This window comes from Callorhinus ursinus, unplaced genomic scaffold, assembly GCF_003265705.2.
Source record: "Callorhinus ursinus isolate GAN/ISIS: 27379988/994484 unplaced genomic scaffold, GSC_fseal_2.0 scaffold11, whole genome shotgun sequence".
NCBI classification, from domain to species: Eukaryota; Metazoa; Chordata; class Mammalia; order Carnivora; family Otariidae; genus Callorhinus; species Callorhinus ursinus.
The window spans coordinates 36,840,252-36,861,229 of NW_027397073.1; the positions used below are offsets into that span (position 1 = coordinate 36,840,252).

General features: G+C 43.5%; 2 protein-coding genes across 4 annotated transcripts; one reads left to right on the top strand and one right to left on the bottom strand.

Annotated features, from left to right (window-relative positions):
• Window positions 1–1,752: 1,752 nt before the first annotated feature.
• On the bottom strand, window positions 1,753–7,725 carry LOC141373698 (uncharacterized). The gene is made up of 5 exons (XM_073897990.1): window positions 7,699–7,725; window positions 6,948–7,217; window positions 6,446–6,787; window positions 3,029–3,140; window positions 1,753–1,954 (listed from the first exon to the last, which is right to left on the bottom strand). Exons 1-4 carry the CDS (start codon window positions 7,723–7,725, stop codon window positions 3,078–3,080), a joined length of 702 nt encoding a protein of 233 aa, XP_073754091.1. The 3' UTR covers window positions 1,753–1,954; window positions 3,029–3,077.
• ZNF396 (zinc finger protein 396) lies at window positions 5,305–15,576 on the top strand. 3 transcript variants are annotated; one of them, XM_025886496.2, is made up of 5 exons: window positions 6,658–6,760; window positions 7,537–7,639; window positions 9,169–9,590; window positions 10,078–10,219; window positions 14,939–15,576. In XM_025886496.2, exons 3-5 carry the CDS (start codon window positions 9,174–9,176, stop codon window positions 15,391–15,393), a joined length of 1,014 nt encoding a protein of 337 aa, XP_025742281.2. In that variant the 5' UTR covers window positions 6,658–6,760; window positions 7,537–7,639; window positions 9,169–9,173; the 3' UTR covers window positions 15,394–15,576. The 3 variants fall into 3 exon arrangements, with proteins under 3 accessions (XP_073754449.1, XP_025742281.2, XP_073754448.1); XM_073898347.1 differs by lacking the exon at window positions 6,658–6,760 and adding an exon at window positions 7,210–7,306; XM_073898348.1 differs by lacking the exons at window positions 6,658–6,760; window positions 7,537–7,639 and adding an exon at window positions 5,305–5,425.
• Window positions 15,577–20,978: the final 5,402 nt, after the last annotated feature.

Consider the following 20,978-nt stretch of genomic DNA (forward strand, 5'->3'; position numbering starts at 1 on the left):
TTGGGTGACTCAGTGGGTTAAACATTCAACTCCCGGTTTCAGCTCAGGTCATGATCTCAGGGTTGTGAGGTGGAGGCCTGCATTGGGCTCCCCCACTCAGCAGGGAGTCTGCTTCCCCTCTTTCTCTCTCTCTCCCTCTGCTGTTTCCCCCTGCTAGTGCACATACACACATACTCTCTCTCTCTAAAATAAATAAATCAATCTTTTTAAAATAATTTTATTTATTTATTTATTTATTTATTTATTTATTTATTTATTTGACAGAGAGAGAGAGAGAGCACAAGCAGGGGGAGAGTGAGAGGGAGAAGCAGACTCCCCGCTGAGTGGAGAGCCCACTACGGGACCCGATCCCAGGACTCTGGGATCATGACCTGAGCCGAAGGAAGATGCTTAACTGAGCCACTGAGGCGCCCCTAAATAAATTAATCTTTTTTTTTAAAAAGAGTATTTAGAGCTCTAAGTCCCTTCCTTGCCTCAGCTTGGTGGATGGATGCCATGTCTAATCACACCCAAGCAGAAGTCTGGAGAGGTCTCTGAACTGTAGTATACCAGGCTCATACCAAAACCCTAACCCGAACCCTAACACTACCCCTAACCCCTACCCTAACCAAAATCCTATGGAGAGGTCTCCGAACAGCAGTATACAAGGCCCATACCCTCACCCTGGCCCTAATCCTAACCCTCACCCTTTCCCCAGTCCTATCCTGAACCCTAACCCTAGATGTGAAGCAGAAAAGAAAAAGGGAGAAGTGGCATATATATACAATGGAATATTACTCGGCCATAAAAAAGTATGAAATCTTGCCATTTGCAATGACCTGGATGAGGCGAGACAGTATGATGCTAAGTGAAATAAGCCATTCAGAGAAACACAAATACCATATGATTTCACTTATATGTGGAATTTAAGAAGCCATACAAATGAGCAAAGGGATAAAAAAAGAGAGAGAGGCAAACCATAAAACAGACTCTTAACTACAGAAAACAAATGGATGGTTACCAGAGGGGAGGTAGGGGGGGGGGGGGGTGGGGGAAATAGGGGATGGGGATTAAGGAATGTACTTATGTGATGAGCACTGGATGTTGTATGGAAGTCCTGAATTACTGTATTATACAAATGAAACTAATAGTACTGTATGATAAGTGGAGTAAAAATAAAACCTTCCAAAAAATAAATTAAGTTTTAATTGGTACAAATTCACTATCAAATACCAAAGAAGCCACTTTAAAGATGGGGAAGGAAATTTCACTTACCAATTGTACAGTACTGCTCCTAGTGCTGTAACCTGTCTGATATTTGGACCAGCTTTCTAGCAGCTTGAATTGGCTCTTCATTAAGTTAGTCTAGGAAATAGACACTGCCTTTCTTTGTTGCTAGATATCATGAACCAGCTCCCAGATTCAGTCAGAGCCTTGCTACTCAGAGTATTATTATTACCTAGGAATGTGTCAGAAATGTAGAAACTTGGGCCCCACCTCAACCTTACTGAATCAGGATTTGCATTTTAACAAGATCCTCAAGTGATTCCTATGCACATTCAACTTGGAGAAGCGGTGATATGGGTCGGGGACATCTTTGAGTATCAGACAGAAGATGAAGACCAGAAATCTCAGACTAGAAGCTAGGCAGGTGATGGAACTGGAAAGAGGCAGGTGGGGACTTTTAGCAACTGGGGAAAGCAGGCTGTAAGTGTCTGCAGGTAGCAGCTACTTCGCTACAAGGAACATTTGTCCAGAGGAAATGCAGATCAGTATTCTTAGATTTTTCAGTTTTCCAAAAGAAGTGAGTAGTGTGGACTTTCTTTAATGTATTGAATCAAAATTTACATTTTGGAAACCAATTCAATTTCAAAATTATGGAGCAAATAAATCACATCAACAGGCTAGTCTTTGTCAAGGTTGATAACTTGCATCTTCTGTTAGACCCTGTCGCCAGAGAAGTACACATACGCACCTAGAAACACATAGTTCAGTGGTGTCCATTAGAGCTCTGTACCGTGATGCTTGTGCGTCAGTATGATAGCCGTTGGCCATATGAGGCTACTGAGGACTTGAAATTGGCAAAAGTGACTGAGAAATTGAATTCCTAATTTTATTTAATTTTAATAAGTTTACACTTAAGTAGCCACATGTATTTAGTGGTTACCACATCAGGCACACAGATACAGAACCCACAGACCATGGGTTAAAACTCTTCTCAGGGTGGCAGGAGGGGTGAAATAAAGGGGATTAAAAGTGCACTTATCATGATGAGCACTGAGTAATGTACACAATTGTTAAATCACTATATTGTACACCTGAAAGTAACGTAACACTGTATGTTAACTATACTTCAATAAAAAACAAACAAACCAAAAAACCTAAATGCCTATCAAATGCTTGTTTTCCCAAACAAGCTTTCCTTTTGAGGCAGTTCTTTATTTAGTTAATATGGAGGTTCTCAACCTCAGCTACTGTGGGAGACCAAAGAATGGCCCCAAAGACAGTAGATCCTTATTCCTGGAACCTGTAAATGTTACCTTATTTGGAGAAAAGGTTTCTGCAGGAGTGAATAAAATAGGGATCCTGAGAAGGGGGCGGCACGGGGATTATCCTTGATTTTTTGGGTAGGCCTTAAAAGCAATTACATGTAGTCTTACCAGAGGGAGAAAAGGAAAAACTTGAGGATGCTGGCCTTAAAGACTGGAGTGAGGCAGCCATAAGCCACAGACTGCTGGCAGCCACCAGAAGCTGTAAGAGGAAAGGACTGGATTCTTCCCTAGAGCCTCCAGAGGGAGTGCGGCTCAGCTGACATCCTGACTTTGGCCAGTGCAATTGATTTCAGACTTTGGGCTTCCAGAACTGTTGTTTTAAGGCACCAATTTTGTGGTTGTTATAGCAGCCCTAAGAAACTAATATAGCTGCCCACTGGAATTGCCTGGGGAGCTTTACCTACCTACATTAGTTCATTTAATCTTCTTCCAATGAGATGACTATTGTGATCCCTATTTTATAATGAGACAAGGATTAGCAAATTTTAGGAACTTACCCACAGCTAGCTTGTGGCAGAGTTGAGGAGTGAACCCAGGTCTGTCTGCTCACTTCCGGAAACAGTGAACAAGGAAGAGGGAAATATCCAAGATGACTTCTAAGACTTCTGCCTGGAACATGGAGCCAACAGGAGTTTCACTATCAAAGAAGGAATCTGAGAAGAATGACAGTTGAGGGTGTAAGTATGGGAAGATAAACTCAGTCTAGGATGCTTCCTTAGTTGTTTTCCTAACCTGATACTTCATTCTTGTCTTCCACAAAGGGACACATGGCTCACTCAACCAAACTCTCACAGCTATCCAGTATGTACGCACACTTGGACTTCCTACACACACTCTCCACCACCCTCTTGGAAACCATAGTTCCAAATTGCCTTTTATTTCTAAACCTAACTCTCTAACTCAGTATCCTTGTAGAAACATGGCAGCTTGTCTCTAACATACCTCTTCATGCATCTTTAGGCAAGGAAAAAATGAGTGTGTGTACAGATGGATACAGATCCACACCTGTAAAAGTTTCTAACCAGATGGAGAGTAAATATGTTGGGGTAAAGAAATACAGTGATTGGGGTGCCTGGTTGGCTCAGTCCATGGAGCATGCAACCCTTGATCTTGGGGTTCTGAGTTTGAGCCCCATGTTGGGTGTAGAGATTACTTAAAAATAAAATCTTCAAAAAAAAAAAAGAAAGAAATACAGTGATGACGAAGAAAAGTAGAAGAGTGAATATAATATTATAGAGTGACTGCCCTCTTCACTGCACTGATAAGTGGTTTATGAAATTCATAGGGAGTTTAATATGCTTATATAAGGGAAGTATTCAGGTATATGGCATGTTTAATATTTATTTTTACATAATCTCATAAAATATCCAATTATGTAGAGGGTATTGATTATCATCTATTATTCAGCCTCAGATTCAATCTACTGAAAATTCTCCTCAAATGTCCACATAACCCACGGTCAAACCTGCTCATACCGTCTTTTAAAAAATTTACCTAAATGATACACTATCCAATCATCTGTCAGTCTGCCCACCAAGCAAGCATTGGTATCCTAATGTTTCCTGATCTGCCTCCATCCTCACTCCCTCTGTACTAGTTCAGATCTCCAACAGCTGCAGTCCAGATCTTCACAGTAGTTTCAGAGCTGGTCACCCTGCCTTGAGTTTTGTCTCCTCCCAAATCCAACTTTCATATTGCTATCACAGAGTTCTATCTGAACTGCAGATAGGCTTGTGCCACTTACTCAAGATCCTACTTCAAATTTTAGTGCATAGCCTTTTATCTGGCCGGCCACATCTTTTAAAGCTACTTCTTTCTTCATCCTCACCCTGAGCCTCTCACGGCTTGCCATCCTTCGATCTCAGCAAATATAAGATTTCTGCACTGGCTGCTCAGTTTGGACTACATGGCACTCAGCTTTCCCCCATCAATCCCAGTCTCACTCTCTCCACCTCTCCCCCCTGCCCCAGCACCTTCTTTCTTTGTGCTTTTATAGCATCCTGTAGATAGCTCCATCAGAACATCTGCCACGTTGTTTACAACCATCAGTTTATATACCCTTCTTCTTAATTAGTCTATCAGTTCCTAAAGAGCAAGAATCTCAGGGCGCCTGGGTGGCTCAGATGGTTAAGACTCTGCCTTCAGCTCAGGTCATGATCCCAGGGTCCTGGGATCAAGTCCCATATCGGACTACTTGCTCAGTGGAGAGCCTGCTTCTTCCTCTCCCTCTGCACCTCCCCTTGCTCATGCTCTGTATCTCTCTGTCTCATATGAATAAATTAAAAAATTTAAAAAAAAAGAGCAAGAATCTGTATATTACATTTGAATTCTCAGTGAGTACCATGCATCTGGTATATAGTAGATGTGCTCTCTACTAGGACCTTGTTCCAGCTAATTTTTCACTCTGCTCCCAAAATTAAAAAAATAAAAGCAAACAAAACCTGTGCTTTATCAAACATACTGTGAAACTTTCATATGTAGTCTTTTACGTGTTTTTTAAACTTCAGCGTTGGGAATGATCTGCATATCTAGTGGGATCCAAACCCATCAATTCACTCCTGACCTCTTGCCAAATCCTATGGCTTTTCACAGTTCCTTACTCTCTTTGCAGCTTTCAAAGAGACTATTTGAAAAGGAGGAAAATGGACAACTATTGTCCATTTTCCTCCTTAAACTACCTTCTATGACTTCACACCATTGTCAGGCATTGACTGCTCTTGTTTCAGATGCCTCATTGCCTTGACTAAATTAACCTACCTACCATCAGAGTAAACACATTCTCGTCTGCACTTTTGGGCTATCTTGCTATTTGTGTTAGCAGCTGCCTCAACAAAAAATCTTATCCTGTGAAAGTCCCCTACTGATGCAAGAATTTCTTCAAATTTAATGTCCTGGTAGGTTAAGATACAAGTTTCTCGGGGTGCCTGGGTGGCTCAGGTGTTAAGTGTCTGCCTTCCGCTCAGGTCATGATCCCAGGGTCCTGGGATCGAGCCCCGCATCAGGCTCCCTGCTCAGCGGGAAGCCTGCTTCTCCCTCTCCCACTCCCCCTGCTTGTGTTCCCTCTCTCGCTGTGTCTCTCTCTGTCAAATAAATAAATAAAATCTTTAAAAAACAATACAAGTTTCTCCCCTAACCCTCTAGGTCTGGGGGCACCTGGGTGGCTCAGTCGTTAAGCATCTGTCTTTGGCTCAGGTCATGATCCCAGGGTCCTGGGATCCAGCCGGTTATTGGGCTTCCTGCTCCGCAGGAAGCCTGCTTCTCCCTCTCCTACTCCCCCTACTTGTGTTCCCTCTCTCTCTGTCAAATAAATAAATAAAATCTTAAAAACAAACAAACAAACCTCTAGGTCTGGTATAGACAGACTAAAGCAGCCTCTTCTCCCTTTATTTCAGACTCCAGTATTGGCATACTTTTTGCGGGGGGAGGTCATGCCCAGGGTTTTTTTCCCTGTTATTGTTGTTTATTAATTAGCAAGTGGTTTTCAAGCATCCTCCGTTCCCTTCCTAATTCCCTACTTCCCTCCACAAGTACATTTTCCAAGAGTCCCTATGGAAAGTGGATGGAAGAGGAAGCCAATATGTGGGGTCGTGGCCTTGTAGCTCATTTAACTCCAAATTTACTTTTAAATTTACTTAAGATTATCTGAGGAAAAAATATATATATGCCAAAATACGTGTGCAGGTGGGTTTTCACCTTTTTAAGGGCCATTAGGTTCTCGTGTGAAAGCGTGGGGCAGGGGTTAGGGGGTCAAACCTGTTCCTTAAAACAGCACTATTTGGAGCAGAAACCCCAGTGGCGCGGATATTAGAGGCAAGTTGTACTTAAAGGTAGAAAGTGCAGTCTTCCCTCTCTGTGATCGTGGGCAAGTCACGAAACTTTGGGGCTTATTTCCTGTAAACTGGGAATAACCTTACCGGGTTATTGAGAGAGTAAATGGAATAACCTAAGTAGAAGCACTTGGAGAAATAACAACGCCGGTTTATGTGAACAAGGGACGCCGAGCAGCCGACTTCCCACCCGTCGGGGTTAACCCCTTCCCCTAAGTCAGGGGCCGCGTCACACTGAAAGCCAGCCGCGGCGGCGGCGGAGGCGGCGGCTCGTCTCCATGGCAACCGCTGCTCCATCCCGGGCCGGCCCCCAACCCGGCCACGGGGACCGGAAGCAGCTTCCAATCCGGCGCTTCCCCGGCGTCTTCCGGATAACGCGGGGTCGCTCTTCTCGGTCGGGAGGTGAGAATCGAGGCCTCTTCTGAGCCCCTAGGCCGCGGGGAGAGGCGTCCTCACCCGGGGGTGGGAGGAGGCGGCCGCGCACCCCGGCACCGCCGCCGACCAGCCCTCCCGGCTCCTCCCTCCGCGCACGCCCTCTTTATACCCGCCCCGACTCCTATCGCCCCCGGGCGCTTCCCGCGGCTCCTACCTGGTTGCCCCTCACCGCGCGGCCGCACGCCCCTCCCTTCGTTCTCCCGGCGCAGCCCCGCAGCGCCTGCCGCCGCGGCCAAACCAGCTCGGCTCCCAGCCGGCGCGCCCTCACCTGCGCTCGGCGCAGCGTCCCAGAGCCCGCGCGCTGCCCGCAGTCTCGCGGAGCCGGGACCCGCGCGGGAGGGGCGCTGGCGGGGCGGGGCGGGGCTGGGCAGGGGGGCGACGCGTCCGAGGGCCCTCGGGCGCCAGCCCTCCGCGAGCCGGCCCGCTGGAAGAGGGATTTTGGAGTGAGAATCGGTCCTCTGTGGAAGGACCCGGATTCGGGGCTCTCAGCAAAGCCTCCGCTCCAGGGAGCCGGTTCGTTACCGACCCGCGTGCGGTGTTGGGGGTTCGGTCTCCTCGTTTCCTGTGTAGCGCCGAGAGCTGTGGTGCAGGCGGCACGTGTCGGCGGCTGGTGCTGAAGAGGCAGAGTGCGCCCCGGCCGTCCCTCCCTCTCCGTGACTTCCAGAGGCTTAGTTTAGGGTCCCTCAATGTAACGCCCCCAAACGGTTTCCAAACTCATGGCCTCAATCCTTCCCGCCGCTCAGGTCTCGACCCTAGAGTCTGTCCCGGCCCAGTATCATCCGGTCTGCTGCTCCTTCTCTGCCCTGGGACCCCGGCCTCCGGCCTCTTGACCAAGCAGCACCGTGGGTAAGTGGATGGCCTGGATTCAGACCCCAGCCCTGCCCCTTTGCCCGTGGTCACGCTACCTGAGCTTGCCTTGTTAGGTTCCTCATCTACAACGCAGGCATGAAAATAACCATACAGGCCTTTTGAGAGGATTTAAATAAGTTTACATTTAAGGTGCTGAGAACAGTGCGTAGTAAATTATCTGTGTGTCATGTTATCACTTGCTACATTGCAATCACTTTTGTATCATTTATTTGGTAACATTGTTGTCTCTCTCTTAATATAAGCTTTAAGGAGCCACAGGCTTTGTTCAGGTCACTGCTTTATCTTTGGTGCCTAAAACAGCGCTTGATGAAGTTGGGGGGGAAATGGTAGATTGCCTAAAGAGGAAACACAGGGGCACATTTAAGATTTTTTAAATAGCCGTTACCTGTGATGCATATACTAAAATGGTGCTAAAAGTGTCTTTCTACGCTCTTTCTGCTAACAAACTAATGACACTTGGGGAAATTGCTGCCCTCATACATCACTCTATTGCTGTTGACATTGTGGATTGATAAACAGTCTTTTCTGTAATTCATTTGATAATCCATAGCAATCCATTTGCCACTCTCCTTTGAGCCCAATTAAGCCAAGTCCTTGGGATATCCTTGAACAACTTGGGGAAAAAGAATATATTCCTGAAAATGTGGCTCCCAGCATTATTTATGATAGTAAAAATTAGGAACAACCTAAATATTCTATGATAAAGGTAAATAATAAAGATGTTATGGATCGGAAGCGGAAGTGAATATAAATAAATGGAAGCACATTAAGATGGAGGAATATGCAATTACTTTTTCTTCTGAATGGTTCCTTTACTGTCAAAATAGTATTGTTTTAATACTACTTGATAGTATTAAACATAACGTTATATTTAATACTGTTTAATAGTAAACGTTGAAAAAATCCGCACGAAACTACTTCTCTCAGGAGACTATTTCTTAGCACTCTTTGCAGCAGGCTAGAAAAAAAATTAATTGGCTCTTTGAGCCTGCCCCGGAGTCATAATTTTTCTCAAGCTTCCCTTATTTCTGCTCTCCAGGAGTTCCTGCACAATCCTGGCTGATCCCTTATTGTGATACTTAGCCTTGTGTGCATGATTTGCAGAATAGTGTGCATGATTTGCAGAATAAATTGGGAATTACTCATCCATATGAATTAATGCATCTTAGCTCTTAGATTCTCTTGTATTCTTTGAAAGCATGGTTTATTTATTTTTTGTTTTGTTTTAAAGGTTTTAGGTATTCATTTGACAGAGATAGATACAGTGAGAGAGGGAACACAAGCAGGGGGAGGAGGAGAGGGAGAAGCAGGCTTCCTGCGGAGCGGGGAGCCCGATGTGGGGCTCGATCCCAGGACCCTGGGATCATGACCTGAGCCGAAGGCAGATGCTTAAGGACTGAGCCACCCAGGCGCCCCCCCCACTTGTTTCTTTAATCATATTTAAGGAGTGTCCTTAAGGAAAACTGCACCTTTTTGAAGATTAAAGCCTACTTCTCTGTTCCCAGTCCAAATGTCTGCAAAGCTGAGCAAGGCATCACTCCTTCCACAAACTGCAGAGGAGTCTGACAGCATTCTGATAGTGAAGATGGAAGAGGAAGAGCAGGCCTGTGATCTGGACTCCAGCCTCCCCTGGAGCACCTCCTGCAGCCCAGAGACCTTCCGCCAGGGTTTCAGGCGGTTTAGCTGCTCTGATTCCGCGGGGCCCCGGGAGGCCCTGAGCCGGCTCCGGGAGCTTTGCCATCAGTGGCTGAGGCCGGAGGTGAACTCCAAGGAGCAGATCCTGGAGCTGCTGGTGCTGGAGCAGTTTCTGAGCATCCTGCCTGAGGAGCTGCAGATTTGGGTTCAGCAACATAGTCCAAAAAGCGGCGAGGAAGCTGTGACCCTGTTGGAGGAGCTGGAGAAAGAACTTGATGAGCCAGCTGAGCAGGTAAAAAGGCATCTGGTGGGGGTGAGTGACCAGGTTGAGTTCGGAACTCTGGGGCATCACTGGGGTAGAGCTCTCAAACTGTACTCCTACTTAGCACACTAAACACGTAGGGTGGTGAATGTCCTCCCGCCTGTGCCGGAAAACAGTGTGGCTCTGCTTTCTTCCTCCCTTTCCTGAATCCCAGGATATTTTTCTGTGTAGTTTCTTCTCTATTATTTTTTTTATTTTATATTTTTTTAAGATTTTATTTATTTATTTGAAAGAGAGAGAGCCCAAGCAGGGGGAGTGACCGAGGGAGAGGGAGAAGCAGACTCTCCGCAGAGCAGGGAGCCCGACATGGGGCTCGTTCCCAGGACCCCGGGCTCATGACCTGAGCCGAAGGCAGACGCCTAAGCCAGAGCCACCCAGGCACCCCTTCTTATTATTTTATCCCAAAGTCCCAACCAGATTCCCTTCTTCAGCCTCAGTTATACCTAACTGCTTCCAGGTCTGTTTTGGACAAAATAAGGACATGCCTGCAGAGAAGCTGACAGCCGGGAAAATCACTCAGGAGCCCCCACGTAGCCAGATCAAGCCCGGAAAGCAGCCGCTGCCATGGGTGTCCCCGGAGTTTCGCTCAAGGCAAAAAGGTGAGGGGTGGGATTCAGTTCATCGTTGGGGCAAAGGTGGCCTCTCAGCCCACCACACATGTCTCGGCTGCTTTCGGCAAGCGGTCTCAAATTTCCCCTCCTGCATCCTCCTCACAGTGGGGACTTCCACCATTAGATGTTGTGCTAATGATAATTCTCAGTGTTTTGTTCTTGTTTCTTTCCCAGAGAGTCTTATGATATCTTTCAGATTTTTAAATCCTTGACATTATCTCCATGGGGATTTTCAAACCTTTTTTGAAGAAGCATGACCCTTGGGGCGGCTTGCGTGGCTCAGTCAGTTAAATGTCTGCCTTCGGCTCAGGTCCCGCTCCCTGTGTTCCGGGACCGAGCCCCGCATCGGGCTCCCTGCTCAGTGGGGAGTCTGCTTCTCCCACTTCCTCTCCCCCTCCTTCTGTATGTGCTCATGCTCTTTCTCTCTCAAATAAATAAAATATTTTTTTAATTTTTTAAAATTTATTTATTTGAGAGAGAGAGAGAAATAGCATGAGAGGGGAGAGGGTCAGAGGGAGAAGCAGGCTCCCCACTGAGCCTGGAGCCTGATGCGGGGCTCGATCCCAGGACTCTGGGATCATGACTGAGCCAAAGGCAGTTGCTTAACCGACTGAGCCACCCAGGCGCCCAATAAGTAAATAAAATCTTAAAAAAAAAAATAAGAAAGTGTGGCCCTTTTCTGAAATGAAATTCTGCCTGGAGTCCCAGTATATAAAACAGATGAAAGCACAGCCACCCTCAGTGATGCCGGAGCAAGCAGCGTCCATCCACAAGGGCTCCAACTTGGCTCCCCCCGCCGAGCGACCCCAGTCAGTTTAAAGACCACTAGTCTACCTCATCATTTTCTGTCCAGCTTCTTGCTCGGTTACTGGTGGCATCCAGTGTTAAAATCACCATATTGCTGCTAAGATGACTTTACCCGCACACCTTAAACTGATCTCTTTTGCTGCCTGCCATCACTTTTTACAAAAGTGCTCCAAAATGGCTGCACAGCAACCTGTTCTTCTCAAAAGATAAGTGCTGTGGGAGAAAAGCAAAGCAGAATAAGGGGAATAGGTTTTACTGAACAAAGTAGGGACAGAGTCTTATTTAATAAAGTGGTGGAGAAAGCCTGTTTGATGAGTGACATTTGAGCAGAGACCTTCCTTCTAGATGATCATGATGGATAAAATGGGAGTCAGAAGTGAAGAGGGAGGGGCGCCTGGGTGGCTCAGTCGTTAAGTGTCTGCCTTTGGCTCAGGTCGTTATCCCAGGGTCCTGGGATTGGCCCCTGCATCAGGCTCCCCGCTCCGTGGGAAGCCTGCTTCTCCCTCTCCCACTACCCCTGCTTGTGTTCCTGCTCTCGCTGTGTCTCTCTCTGTCAAATAAACAAATAAAATCTTAAAAAAAAAAAAAAAGAAATGAAGAGGGAAACCCCACTTGGGAGGATCTCCCCTTCTCCCCCCAGCATGGCTTCCATATTGCACAGGGCAAGGTTAGAGTTTTTCCAAGGTACTTTTTTTTGATTAATTTTATTTTATTATGTTATGTTGGTCACCATACATTACATCATTAGTTTTTGATGTAAGGTACTTTTGATAAGAAAATATAGGAAAAACAAAATACAAAAATTTAGAGACTTAGCAAGTATTTCTCTTAATCAACAAGTACCTGCTCCCAAGAGGCTTGCACCAGGCACTTAACAGCTCCAGTCTAGCAGTTGTCTTGGCTTAACTGAGAGAGAAATGAAAGTCTATTCCCACTCCATCAGGATTAGGAGGGAACCACCCCTACCTCAGCAGCTTTTTCTAGTAGTGACAACAAAAGTAATCAGCTTCAAAGCCAGGGCTTGGGACCCCAGGGTTGACAAGAACTATGTTCTACCTCTGAACATCCTCACAGAGGCCTTTCTTACATTTTTTGTTTTATTTTTTACATTTTATTTTTTTCACCATGATAACTGTACTCTTTAATCCCCATCCCCTATTTCTCCTAACCCTCCACTTCCCTACCTGGTAACTGATGGTCTGGTAACCATCAGTTCATCCTCTGTAGTTAAGAGTCTGTTTCTTCGTTTGTCTCTCTCTCTCTTTTTTTTTCCCTGTATTCATTTGTTTTGTTTCTTAAATTCCACATATGAGTGAAATCATATGGTATTTGTCTTTCTCGGACTGACTTATTTCACTTCCCATAATACTCTCTAGCTTCATCCATGTCCTTGCAAATGGCAAGATTTCATTCTTTTTTATGGCTGAGTAATATTTTCCTGTGTGTGTGTGTGTGTGTGTGTGTGTGTGTGTGTGTGTGTACACACATCACATCTTCCTTCTCCATTCATCTATAGATGGACGCTTGGGCTGCTTCCGTAGTTTGGCTACTGTAAATAATGCTGCTATAAAATAGGGGGTGCGTGTATCCCTTTGAATTAGTGTTTTTGTATTTGTTGGGTAGATATCCAGTAATGCAATTCCTGGATTATAGAGTAATTCTATTTTTAATTTTTTGAGGAACCCTCATACTGTTTTCCACAGTGGCTGCAGCAGTTTGCATTCCCACCAACAGTGCAAGAGAGTTTCTTTGTCTCCACATCTTCACTAACACTTTTTCTTGTGTTTTTGATTTTAGCCATTCTCACAGGTATGAGGTTGTATCTCACTGTAGTTTTGATTTGTATTTCCCTGATGATGGGTAATGTTAAGCATCTTTTCATGTGTGTTGGCCATCTATATGTCTTCTTTGGAGAAATGTCTATTCTTCTGCTCATTTTTAAATTGGATTATTTGTTTTTTGGGTGTTGAGTTGTGTAAGTTCTTAATATATTTTGGATACTAACTCTTTATCAGATATGTCATTTGCACATATCTTCTGCCATTCAGTAGGTTGCCTTTTAGTTTTGTGGATTGTTTCCTTTGCTGTGCAGAAACTTTTTATTTGATGTACTTCCAATAGTTTATTTTTGTTTTTGTTTCCCTTGCCTCAGGAGACATATCTAGAAAAATGTTGCTATGGCTGATGTCAGATTACTGCCTTTGTTCTCTTCAAGGATTTTTATGTTTTCAGGTCTCACATGTAGGTCTTTAATACATTTTTTAGTTTATTTTTGTGTATGATGTAAGAAACTGGTCCAGTATCATTCTTTTGCATGTAGCTGTCCAGTTTTCCCAACACTTTGTTGAAGAGGCTGTCATTTTCCCATTGTATATTCATTCCTCCTTCATTGAAGATTAATTGACCATAAAATTATAGGTTTATTTCTGGGTTTTCTGTCCTCTCTCATTGATATATGTGTTTATTTTTGTGCCAGTACTATAGTGTTTTAATTACTGTCACTTTGTAATATAACTTGAAATCTGGAATTGTGATACCTCAAGTTTTGTTTTTCTTTTTCAAGATTGCTTTGGCTATTTAAGGTCTTTCACGGTTCCATACAAATTTTAGGATTGTTCTAGTTCTGTGAAAAATGCTGTTGGTATTTTGATAGGGATTGCATTAAGTCTGTAAATTGCTTTGGGTAGTATAGACATTTTAACAATGTTTGTTCTTCCAACCCATGGGCATGGACTGTCTTTCCATTTCTTTGCACTGTCTTGAATTTCTTTCATCAGTGTTTTATAGTTTTCAGAGTACAGGTCTTCCACGTCTTTGGTTAAATTTATTCCTAGATCTTTTATTGTTTTTGACTCAGTTGTAAATGAGATTGTTTTCTTAATTTCACTTTCTGCTGCTTCATTATTAGTGTATAGGAATGCATCAGATTTCTGTACGTTGATTTGTATCCTGCGACTTACTGAATTCATGTATCAGTTCTAATAGTTTTTTGGTGGAGTCTTTAGAGTTTTCTAGATAAAGTATCAGTCATAGGCAAATAGTGAGCGTTTTACTTCTTCCTTACCAGTTTGGAGCCTTTTATTTCTTTATGTTGTCTGATTGCTCTGGCTAAGACTTCAGTACTTTGTTGAATAAAAGTGGCGAGAGTTGACATCCTTGGACTTTGATGGATGATAGGGACCAGACATTGAAGTCACTTTGGAATTTGAGCTATCAAAAATGAATTTGAAACAGAATCCTTACCATTTACAAAATGATTTGTTTACACCAGTAATAATGCCATTCAGCTAGTACTATAAAATACATGTAAGAGTAGAGGTTTTTTGTAAATGGGTACTCTGCTACCCTTGATTTATTTGAGATGTCAGTTATCCTAATCTATAATCCTCCCCCTTCCCCCCCTAATTTGTATTTCTGACCATATTTCCATATTCATTCTTGACCCCTTGGCTTTCTTCATTTCATTTATCATTATTAAACTTTTATTTATTGACCTTCATACTGAGTCTTGTTTATTACTACCCACTGCCACGTCTGGCTCCTCTCCATCGGTTGCTTCTCTGCTTCTCCCATAATTCCTCATCTTCTAGTCCCTTTTCTTCCAGATATTTTTTCAGTCTCTGATATATCCTTTTACCTCTACTCATCATTCTACCTTTTGCATGGAGCTTTTCGTCTTTATAGTTGACTGTCTCCTCAATATATAAATCTTTCCTTTTTGCCTTATGATCTTCTCAATGTTTTGTGACTTCCCATCTCCATCTTCCACATTGTGATGCTATCTTATAAACAGGCTAGCCAATAAATAATCCATATATATTTCCTTTGGATCATTCTATTTGCCTTTCTTTCTTTCTGAACAGAGAACTGGTGACATTGCTTTTCTGTGTATTATTTCAGCTAAAGACACGAAAACTATAAATGTGAATTCAGCTTTGACACAAAAGACTTCTCCAGGCATGGAGCTGCATTACACCGTTTCTAACACCCTTCCTGTGGATGCTTCCCAGAGTTGCACGTATAGAAGAGGCAGTGAACAAGATGGCAAGTTTGAAAGAAGACAGAGAAACCCTTTCGGCAAAAAACAACACAAGTGTGACGAATGTGGCAAAGTCTTCAGTCAGAGCTCAGCCCTTATCCTCCATCAGAGAATCCACAGTGGGGAGAAACCTTACGCATGTGATGTGTGCGCAAAGGCTTTCAGCCGGAGTGCTGTCCTGATTCAGCATCGAAGAACGCATACTGGGGAAAAACCCTACAAGTGTCATGAATGTGGCAAAGCCTTTAGTCAGAGCTCGAATCTTCTCAGACATAGGAAAAGACACACGAAAGAAAAAGTCCCATCAGTGTTGTAAGGGAATCAAAGCATTTGCTCAGAGCTTTTTCAGCAGGAAAAGACACAAAGCACAAACACTCCTTTAGTATTTCAGTGGGCACTAGGTTGCTTTGAAAAGTCATAAAAGCTACAGGAGAGAATGTAAAATATCTTCTGTCAACGTTGTTTGCGCTTCTGCTTATCAATACAGTGTCAATTCAGATGTTTGAGGTTTTTGTGAAAACTTAATTCGGATTTCCATCCCTAGGGCAGCTCTTGAACAGACATTCTCAAACGTGTTCTATTTCCATTACTAACACAAATAATGAACTAGTACATTTCTTTTTAGACAAATTTTCCCTGTTGAGAAGGAATGTGTGAGTTACTCAGGATAAAAATAAGTATTTTCCCCCATTCCATAACTTGAGCACTGGAGTTCCCAGACCAAAGACTAGAGCATTTAAAAAATTTTTACCATTTGTTTTTTGTTACCAGACTCAAAATATGAGAATAGGATTGAGGAGGCCCCAAAGAATGTGTACCTTCAGACCAAGGCTGAAATGTCCAGAGTCAATTGTTAGGGGGTAGATGAGTAAAGGCATTTATTCTCTTATGAAAATTCACAAAAGCCTACACCATTGATGTTACTAAGTAGGCTTTTTTTTTTTTTAAGACTTATTTATTTTGAGAGAGAGAGAGTATGTGAGTGGGGAAAGGGGCAGAGGGAGAGAGAATCTCAAGCTGACTCCCCTGCTGAGCGAGGAGCCCACAACCCTGAGATCATGACCTGAGCCAAAATCAAGAGTCAGATGCCTAACCAGATGAGCCACCCAGGTGCCCGCTAAGTAGTTTTCTATGTAGGAAAAAAATCTCCTTTACAATGTAATTTGGAAATAATTTAGTGAAAACAGCAAGATGGCTCTACATGTCTTAGGTAAGGGCATAAACATAAGCAATGTTATAATAAACAGGGCTATCTATTTGTGCTTATATAAAGTTCATGATCATGTTAAAATGAAAAAAGGAGGGGCGCCTGGGTGGCTCAGTCATTAAGCATCTGCCTTCGGCTCAGGGATCGAGCCCTGCATCGGGCTCCTTGCTCAGCAGGGAGTCTGGTTCTCCCTCTGCCACTCCCCCTGCTTGTGTCCCCTCTATCGCTTTGTGTCTCTCTGTCAAGTAAATAAAATCTTAAAAAAAAAAATGAAAAAAGGGAGGTGAAGAAAGACTGTCCAAACAAGACTGATAGAACACGAATATGAGCAAGTGTGATCTATAATGGAGAAGTGTGCCACAGCTCACGTGGAGAAGGAAACCCTTAACCAGCTGACAGCTCTCCTTCAGTGTTCTTCAAGGCCCCTTTTCTGGCATAAATCAGCTGTGAGCATATTTCAGGCATCTCAAGACAACCATTTTCAGGGTCTTATGCATTCTCAGTAAGGTTTGTTTCTAGACAAGCTGTCAAGACACCAGCCCCTGTGTTTTGCACCTCTTGTACAAAATTTCTAAAGTTTAGTTTGAAGAGTCCGCTGAGTTTTGCCCATATTTAAGTCAGTCAGATTTCCTGTTTAAAATGACTGACTTAGGGGCGCCTGGGTGGCTCAGTCGTTAAGCGTCTGCCTTCGGTTCAGGTCATGATCCCAGGGTTCTGGGATCAAGCCCTGCATCGGGCTCCCTGCTGTGCCGGAAGCCTGCTTCTTCCTCTTCCATTCCCCCTGCTTGTGTTCCCTCTCTTGCTGTGTGTCTCTCTGTCAAACAAATAAATAAAATCTTTAAAAAAAATAAAATGACTGACTTATATGTTATTACAATTATTCTGACGGTATACAACATCATGTTCCCTTTTCTAGGGATTCTTGATAAAACTGTGTTACAAGAATACATGCATTAAAATGTGTTCTGTGGTGCCACAGTTACCAATATGAAAGCAAACATTAGAAATGAAAGTCCTTAGGAGAAGGGAAGAGGGGGCTTATAGTGAACTTTGGGATCCTTGTGAAGTATAAACATTGTATTATCAGAAAATCTAACCACATCTAGTGCTTAGAGTGGGATTACTGTGCTCTACTTAGAATATTGATAATGTAAGAATGGTAAGGGGAGAAGTGAATGTAAATTGTAATTATAGAGTTTTCTGATAGTGATTATACTTCGTAGCTCTACTGAATATTAATATACAGAGGGTTTTGTATATTTTCAGTTATTAAAAGTATAGGTGTCTTTGGGCTCATTCTCTTTGTAATTAAAGGAACAAGCCATCTATGAAAGCAGCAAATGCCTCAGATATGTGTATTGTGAATTATTGCTTAATTATGGAAAGACAGAGTTTCTTGTTACTATGAATAAAATGACGGAATCTCAAATCAGGCGTTCTGAGGGAAGTTGTCTTCACTTGATGCTGCCATAAACCTTAAGAGATTGTATTCTTTGCATTGTGAATAATCTGAATTTCTCCCGCAGAAGGTGGTGTGAGTCATATCATCTAAGTACATGACAAAATCTTTGAAGGGTATTGCTGTGTCCTGGGAGTTAATCATGAACTTACATAGGTCTCCTAATGCTAGTTCATTCAAATGGAGATTTACCATGACTTGGGCTAAACTTGATTTTAAAAATTAGTAGGATGTTAGGACCCCCATTAGATTAATTTCCATAGATAGTAAATACTCCCAAGTGAAATTGATATTTTTATGAATTTCACTTCATCTTGACCTTTAGTATTAGCTGTAATCCTATGTTCCCTCTTTACCTCTGTCTCATTCTCTTCAGAGACCAGATCACATGTTGGTCACTGCCCTTAAACCTTCCTGTATTGGGAATGCTTCTGGATGCAAAATCCACCTGTGATAGTTTAAACAAATAAGGCTTTGTAACCAGAAATCGAGGTGAGTTGCTGCTGACTGTCAGCAGGTGGACAATGACTGATCTGGATGTGGTCTCTGCCCTTCTTTTGGCCTTTCCCTCATGTTTATTTTCTCAGACAGGCAAGAGAGCTCCCCAGCTCCAGGAATGACATCCAGGGCCAAGTCAGGAAGAAAGAGGAATTGGAGCTCCAGCCATGGCCAGCTCCTTTGCTAGGAAAAGTAAAAGCTTTCCACGAAACTCCAACAAAATTCTGCTTATGTTTCCTTGTTGCAAATGTGTTTGGTAAAGCATGAATTTTCAACCTCTAGAGGGAAAGCGGCAGGGCAGGTGGGTTTTGGCAATGACATTGGGTCAACCAACAGTGTTTGCCACACTCCTTGGCCACCTTCCTTTTCATGGGCAGATGGCTGATTTTGCCTCCTGAATTACGGGAAAGAAACAAGAGATAACTTACAACCTCCTGTCATCAAATCTGCCAACCTATCTACACCTCACCCATCATTTCTCCTCTGAATGGAAGAGGTGTCTCTCTGGTCCCTCACCATTCCTTCCCACCTCTGAAGGACCTTGGCTGCCATTATCCCTCTCCTATTCCTTCATCCTTTGCCCTCCTTGAGGATGCATCTCTCAACATTTAAATATGGTGATGTTACTGGCCCTCCGACTCTATAGTTTTCTAGTGTATCTTTAGAAAATTTGAGCTGATAGCTGATCCCCCAAGTGAGGGGGAACAAAATGGCCCTTAGCTTTGACTTCTTCATATGCCTCCATTTCTTTCAACCAGAATGATCTTTCAAAAACATACATGTGATCATGTCCCTTCCTTGCTCAAAATACAGGCTTCCCACTGCTTTTAATATAAAGTTAACGCTTACACAAAGTTTTGAGGCTTTTTGTGATCTGACCACAGCTTACCACTTCAGCTTTATCTCTTGCCATTGCATCATTCATACTCTATGCCAAAGCCATTCTGGATTATCAGAAGTTCTCCTGCCCCCAGGCCTTTGCATGGGTTCCTTTGGAACTCTTACCAGCTTCTGCACTTAACTCCTGTGTATTTTAGCTTAGATGCCTCTTCTTCCAGGAAGCCCTCTACCCTAACACACCAAGAGTAGGTTGGGGACCACTACCACACCCTTCTATTCATTACAGAGCAGTCAGTTCTTACTGGTACTACATTTATTACACAAATTATCAAGCTGTAAATATGGCTCCAAGGAAGAGGAGGATGAATGATACTTCGGGATATTTTGGGAAGTCATGAGATAGCAAAAGAAAAAAGTGAAAAAGACCTCCTGCCCCCTGGGCATAATGGTGAGGCAAAGAGAAGGTCAGACACAGGAGTCCCTTTACCTCTGCACCCAACCCCCACAGAAATGCCAGAGGGGATTGGGAGAGAACTTGAAAGGGGAAAGTGCTAGGCCCACTTTCTCTTGAGTGCATTGGGAGAGCAATTGCTCAACAGACTTCCTGTTTTCCAACACTGGACTATTTTAAAAATGGCAATGCAGTGCTAGGCAAAGGGCCTCTACCAGCTAACATATGACTTAGAAGATCTATAGCAGTTCTCCATGCTCGGTGGGGACCCTGGAAAAGAACTGATTGCACCAGCTGGAGAGTTGGGACCATTGCACAAAGTAACTTTGTGGATCTTATAGCTAACAGCTGCAGGACCCAGCAGGCCCAGGATCAGCTAGGAGTCTCAGTCACACCTTAGAGGGTGGCTAGAACCAATGTAGAGATGACAAATGAAGGAAAAGATACTGGCCTCCAGCCTAGCCAAAAAAACAAATCACTGATTGTCATAGGTGTGGTGAGCAAGCACCACGGCAGACCACCTGTGAAGACTAGAGACCAGAACAGAAGGACAGCAAGCACATCTGAGACCCAATCCATAGCACCACCTCACCTAGGCGAATGTAAGCCCCCTCCCCAGATATCCAGATGGCAGAAAAAGGGCAGAGCAAGAAATAGCCATGTTAGGGAGTTGAATTGAAAATGGACTGAATAATTACATTCTTTCACCACCCACCCAACGGGGTGGGAATTCAAGAAGCAAAAATATCAGTTATAAGAAATTAGCACCATTTTCCTTTGCATGTTTGAGAAGAATTGTGATAACTTTTTACCCCACCAAATGGGCACTTATATCTGCTTCTGTGTTGATGCCGCTATTTTATGTTTCTTGAAAGCATGACTGACCCATTTACTGGTGTTTCTGAAGCATCTGGCCCAGTACCTGACCCATAATAGGCACTTAAATACTTGTGGAATAAGGGGTGCCTGGGTGGCTCAGTCAGTTAAGCATCTGCCTTCAGTTCAGATCATGATGCCAGGGTCCTAGGATTGAGCCCCGCATCAGGATCCCTACTCACTGGGAGTCAGCTTCTCCCTCTTCATCTGCCTCTCTCCATGCTCATGCTCTCTCTCTTTCTCAAAAAAAAATACAAAAATAACAAATGTGGGTAAAGATGTGGAGAAATCGAAACCCTTGTGCATTGTTGATAGGAATGTAAAATGGTGTAGCCACTGTGGAAACCAGTTTGATGGCTCCTCAAAAAGCTGAACATAGAACTACCAAATGATCCAGCAACTCCACTTCTAGGTATATTATCCAAAAGAACTGAAATCAGGGACTCAGACAGATACTTGTGCACCCCTGTTCATAGCAGTATTATTCACAATAGCCAAAAGGTGGAAATAACCAAGTTTTCATCAATAGATCAACAGATAAGCAAAATGAGATATATACATACAATGGAT

Excerpts from the sequence above, each read along its gene's own strand:
- ZNF396 (XM_073898348.1), top strand. The coding sequence starts at position 9,174 with ATGTCTGCAAAGCTGAGCAAGGCATCACTCCTTCCACAAACTGCAGAG. Across the intron at positions 9,591-10,077 it reads TTGATGAGCCAGCTGAGCAG|GTCTGTTTTGGACAAAATAA; the intron begins GTAAAAAGGCAT and ends AACTGCTTCCAG. Across the intron at positions 10,220-14,938 it reads GTTTCGCTCAAGGCAAAAAG|CTAAAGACACGAAAACTATA; the intron begins GTGAGGGGTGGG and ends GTATTATTTCAG.
- LOC141373698 (XM_073897990.1), bottom strand. The coding sequence starts at position 7,725 with ATGAGGAACCTAACAAGGCAAGCTCAG. Across the intron at positions 6,788-6,947 it reads GCGCGGTGAGGGGCAACCAG|GGGCTCAGAAGAGGCCTCGA; the intron begins GTAGGAGCCGCG and ends CCCGCGGCCTAG. Across the intron at positions 3,141-6,445 it reads TTTACTCTCTCAATAACCCG|GCAGAAGTCTTAGAAGTCAT; the intron begins GTAAGGTTATTC and ends TCCATGTTCCAG.